This window comes from Oncorhynchus tshawytscha, linkage group LG01 (genome assembly GCF_018296145.1).
Source record: "Oncorhynchus tshawytscha isolate Ot180627B linkage group LG01, Otsh_v2.0, whole genome shotgun sequence".
Lineage (NCBI taxonomy): Eukaryota > Metazoa > Chordata > Actinopteri > Salmoniformes > Salmonidae > Oncorhynchus > Oncorhynchus tshawytscha.
In genome coordinates this window covers 64,044,223-64,049,230 of record NC_056429.1, presented here as the reverse complement: position 1 = coordinate 64,049,230, position 5,008 = coordinate 64,044,223, and the positions used below count along the sequence as shown (strand labels likewise).

The window sequence follows — 5,008 nt, the reverse complement described above, 5'->3', positions numbered from 1 at the left end:
GCAGCCTTATAGCTATCAGTTCAGTTTCCTTCCCATTTTTGCGTTTCCCGGCATGGGGGCTTGAATCAGCAACGTTCTGGCTGTGTCTTCTGCCTTTCTCAACACCCCCAGATATATGGAATTTACATCATATGGAGATAACACAAAGATCAATATGTTGCACGTTCTTCAAATTGTAGGTGTCAGTGACATGAGTCGACACTTTACGCATGATGTTCTATTTTTAAATAAATCTATTTTTGGTAGCTTTGGGGAGGTGATCAAGTGTGCAGCATGTGAGTGTAGGTGATGGGTGATATATATCGAACAAAAGCATCCCCGGAGACAGACCATAGGAGAGACTGCGCTGCGTGTTTGCAAAGCTGTCCATCAGTGCACTGCGCGATTGCACAATGAGGTATCATTGCAATGGCAAGGAAGAAATACTTGGAAACTAACTGCAGCCAGACGTGCAGGGGTGTCTCTATTTGTTTATCACCCGTCCCCGGAGACAGTGGTTCAGTCCGTATCACATAACATCCATAATACTTGGATGCCCTTCCTTGCGACTCCACATAGTGAGCCGGCTGTATCGTTACATGGAGACACGAGAAGGACAACGATTTATAATTGTGACACAGTGTCGAATGTTTGTATTTGGACCTCTTAGATCCAGCACAATGCTATCTTTAATTTATTTCCGAAGCTGGACGGTGGATTCAATTGTCAAAAGTCCGTATTTTTGAGCGGGACGCACGCACCATGCACATAGCGGACATAGCTGTCTTTCTGTTTGTAGTAGTGATCATCGTTGTCTCGTTGCTGTCCAACGTGGTGGTGGTAATCTGCTTTCTGTACAACCCGGAGATTCGAAAGCAGGTTCCCGGGTTGTTTATCCTCAACCTTACCTTCTGCAACCTCTTTCTTACCGTTTCTACCATGCCTCTAACTCTGGTTGGACTTATCAACAAAGGAAACCCTGGAAGCAGCGGGTTCTGTCAAACTGTGGGTTTCCTGGACACTTTCCTCACCACGAACTCAATGCTCAGTATGGGGGCTTTGAGCATCGATAGATGGGTGGCGGTGGTTTTTCCGCTAAGCTACCACTCCAGAATACGACACCGGGACGCAGTGATAGCTCTGGCATACACGTGGTTCCACTCGCTCTCCTTCTCCACGGTGGCCACCTGCCTCTCCTGGGTTGGGTACCATCACCTTTACGCATCCTGTACGCTCTGCAATGCGAGAGCAAGTGACACTAAGACGCAGTTCATCATCTACACTGTGGTTTTACACTCGCTCACTTTTCTCATGACCTTGATTGTGTTGTGTGTAACGTACCTGAAAGTGCTGAAAGTTGCGCGTTTTCACTGTAAACGCATCGACGTGATCACTATGCAGACCTTATTGCTGCTTGTGGATATTCACCCGAGGTAAGCTGTTTAGCCTACTGTTGAGGTGTCCTTGTCTGATTCATTTACTTGTTTAATTTACTTTTTTAAGGTTAGACCATGTTTACAATTGTTTTGGTATTGCCCATGTGTAGCTTGTTTTCGGCGCAGGTTCAGGAATGGTTGAAGAATTGCAACATTTATATAGAGGCAACTCTGCAAATAGCACTGCAGGGTGATTTGAAAAATCATAGTAAATCAAAAATCGATCAAACAAAAAAGATAATGTAAAATTGTATTGTTGTCCATTAGTTTACTTCAATTAATGGTGGGGTGGTAAGGTGAAAATATACAGTATATTTACAAAACAATATATATGAGGGATTAGAAATTATGAACACAATTACATTGATAGAAGCCATGGTCTATCTGTATTATTAAAGCTAATCTATCCCCTAAAAAATTAGCCCACAAATTGTGATTGCACAATGCGACTTCAGTGGCATTATGATTGATTTCAGCACCACAGATTTGGTCCAATGTTCCGGGTCTCAGATCTCAGGCCTCTTTATCAAAACTAAAATGACACAAATATATTCCAACCCCAAAACTATTCACATACAGATCAAAACCATTGTAAAATGTGATTTATATTCATGAGTTGAATAGCCCAGACAGACATTATTGGCAGTTAGTTAACCAATTGTCATTAAATTTGCCTTGCATTTAGATATTTTGTCATAGGCAATACTATGGTCATGCCAACATTACAGTAACCTACATACAGAAAAGCAAAAATCATTCCGCATTTTAACAATAGTTTTAATAAAATGTAATACATCAAAACCATTCTTTGAGATTAAATATTAGATCAGTTTAGGCCTACTCTGCCCAGTTTACCTCAAACGTTCAAAGAGCTGTTCAGTGAGAGGGATGAGAAAGATGTGAGGAGAGATATGATTGAATCACCCTGAAGCATTTTCTCTCTACATCATAGATGTTAGGATAATAGCGTGTGTAATTATTTCTGGATATAGTTAAGATCCATGTCATGAATGGTTTACTGTATTTGATGTTCCCTTTTCAATCACCTCCATATTACATAGCTAAAATAAATAAATTAGCCTCAAATCAGTCAATTAATGTGCACTCACTGTCAACATTACTTTATTTTATGTTATCTTTCCTTCATCTTTCTAAGATATGCTGAGGTCAACACCATGTTATTACCAGTCTATTAAAGAATAATTATGGAATTGGAATTGGACTTGATTTACATAATGGATGTGTTACTGTTCATATATCTTGAACAATCCATTGGCATTGACCTGAGGATGAGCTCTGATACTGTCCATAGAAGCATGCTGTTTTCTCCATCAACGTTCATCCCACTCGAGAGGCCATGTTTAAACTTATGCTCCTATACGTCCCTTGGGGTGATAATGGTCCCCTCTGTCCTTTGGCAGTGTGCGCCAGCGATGCCTGGATGAGCAGAGACAGCGGAGGCAGAGAGCCACCAAGAAGATCAGCACATTCATTGGAACGTTTGTGGTGTGCTTTGCCCCCTACGTCATTACGAGGTGAGCAGAGGTTCAGATCTATCCTCAACACCACTGTGCATGTGTGGTAATGTTACATTGTGAGATTGGCTGCTGCAATGACGTCAATTCCCCATCTAAGACCAACGAAAGTTGTCTACTGCCTGAACAAATGACTTGTGCTTTAGCCCAGTGGGTAAAATTGTCGAATTTGCAATGAGGACAACTGCTTTGTGCTAATGAATTTCAATTCAGACTGGAGTCGGCCATAGTCAATTTCTACAACCTCATCTTATTATGTTAAATTGATCCGGTGTCTAAATCACTAATCAATCAGCTTGAGGGTGATTTTGTTGCGGCCATAGAAGGAGAGGTTCATAGATGCATGTTTATCTTTTTCATGAGGTATAGGATGAAACCCAGGGAAGGGAGAAAGAATATAAGAGAAAGAGAATCCATGAGAGATTTACCATGAATGCACGTGTGATTATGAGTAAGTCGGAGACCATGAGGATTCTTCTCATTAAACCTGCATTCAGCCAGCTCCAACTCTTCAGAAGCGGATACAAAATAACCGTGAAGAAGAAGATCACATCAGTGGGTATAATGATAGTGAGATCCCCATTGTGAGTTTGATAGCTGCTGTGAATCACACGACCAGTGATCTCACCTAAACATTCTGAGTATAAGCCTTGACTTTATGTACCGCCACTATACAGCGTGGTGAGCACAATGAGGCATACAAGAGCAACTCCACATCCCCTAACATTCACTATCAAATCAGAGCCATGACATTTTCAAGTGAAATGTCAAAATTTTTGAAAGCTTATCAATAAAGAGTTTCCTCAGGACATTAGATTTTTTTTTTTTATACATCTGTGTTGTTTTCTCACTGTACGCTGGCCTATGAAACATGACTTGTCTCATAGACCAGCTCTGTAAGCTAAACACTGTTAATAATATAACTTATTCTGTGTGTCTGTCATGGCAGAATTGTGGAGCTCTCCACCCCAGGACACATAAGCCCTCATTGGGGTGTCCTGTCCAAGTGTTTGGCCTACAGCAAGGCAGCCTGCGACCCTTTTGTCTACTCACTGCTCCGGAACCAGTACAGGAAGACATGCAGTGACCTGGCCAACAAGATCCTGAAGAGGAGCTCCTTTAACTCCTCCGTCCGCAGGGTGGAGAATGGCAGGGCTACCGATACCAACAACACCAAACCCACCCAGTGAAGGGCCTTGCTATTGCCTGACTATGGCAAGATGGAGACATTGAGGTACCTACATACTGTACCTAAGTACTGAGTCATGGTTGGAGAGTGGAGAGGTTTGAACAGACCTTAGAAGAGATTGCTGCTACGTATCAATTTCGTACTTTTGCAATGTTGAGTGTGGTTAAGTGTTGCTCTGTTGTCTCATGGTGTGACATGAGTGAGAAAATGTGACAAGTCATTAAATGGGAAGATATGACAGAGAGTCATGTGGGTCATGAATTACTGTTGCTAAGCCAGTGAGTCACTTGTAGTTCATTTAAGTATGTTAATTAGTGTAAAATGTTTTCATTCCAACTGAGTGGTTTTGACAGAGTGATGTCAAGTTGTACCACATATTACATTAGATAAGACAAGTTAGATTTTGACGTATGTTGTTAGTCTAGTAACACCACCAGGATTCACTATTCCTGATGGTTTTTATTGTAACATTTCATTACAACCCGCCCTCATATTTTATAACATTGTTTAGTTGATTGCAGCGCTTGACTCAAATGTTCTATTGCTTGAGTTCCTGCACCTCTTATTGAATATACAGAATATTAGCTCAAAAGTATTGTGGAGTGCCTGCACCATATAAACAGTACCGGAACCCCAAATGAGTACCAGCACCTATTTATGTCCAAGTCAAGAACTGGTTGATTAGTCATAACTTGTTTAGAAGATATTGCCACCTGTTTGAAGCCTGAGCCCAATTAGTTGGTGTGCACAGTAGCATGCCCTAATTATGACTCAGCTAGCTAAGATGATGTAGCTGCAGGCCAAAAGCCTAGGGGAGAGTGCCCTTACAAAAAATAAACACATGAAAGAAAAAATCACATGAAAAGAAC

The 5,008-nt window shown here is 41.4% G+C and overlaps 1 protein-coding gene across 1 annotated transcript; it reads left to right on the top strand.

Moving 5' to 3' along the window:
* Positions 1 to 518: 518 nt before the first annotated feature.
* On the top strand, positions 519 to 4,140 carry LOC112260879 (G-protein coupled receptor 26-like). Its single transcript, XM_024436247.2, has 3 exons — positions 519 to 1,412; positions 2,837 to 2,950; positions 3,900 to 4,140. The coding sequence occupies exons 1-3, from the start codon at positions 742 to 744 to the stop codon at positions 4,138 to 4,140; spliced, it is 1,026 nt and encodes a 341-aa protein (XP_024292015.1). The 5' UTR covers positions 519 to 741.
* Positions 4,141 to 5,008: the final 868 nt, after the last annotated feature.

Coding starts and splice junctions, on each gene's coding strand:
- LOC112260879 (XM_024436247.2), top strand. CDS start 742: ATGCACATAGCGGACATAGCTGTCTTTCTGTTTGTAGTAGTGATCATC. Junction 1,413..2,836: donor CTTGTGGATATTCACCCGAG/GTAAGCTGTTTA, acceptor GTCCTTTGGCAG/TGTGCGCCAGCGATGCCTGG. Junction 2,951..3,899: donor GCCCCCTACGTCATTACGAG/GTGAGCAGAGGT, acceptor CTGTCATGGCAG/AATTGTGGAGCTCTCCACCC.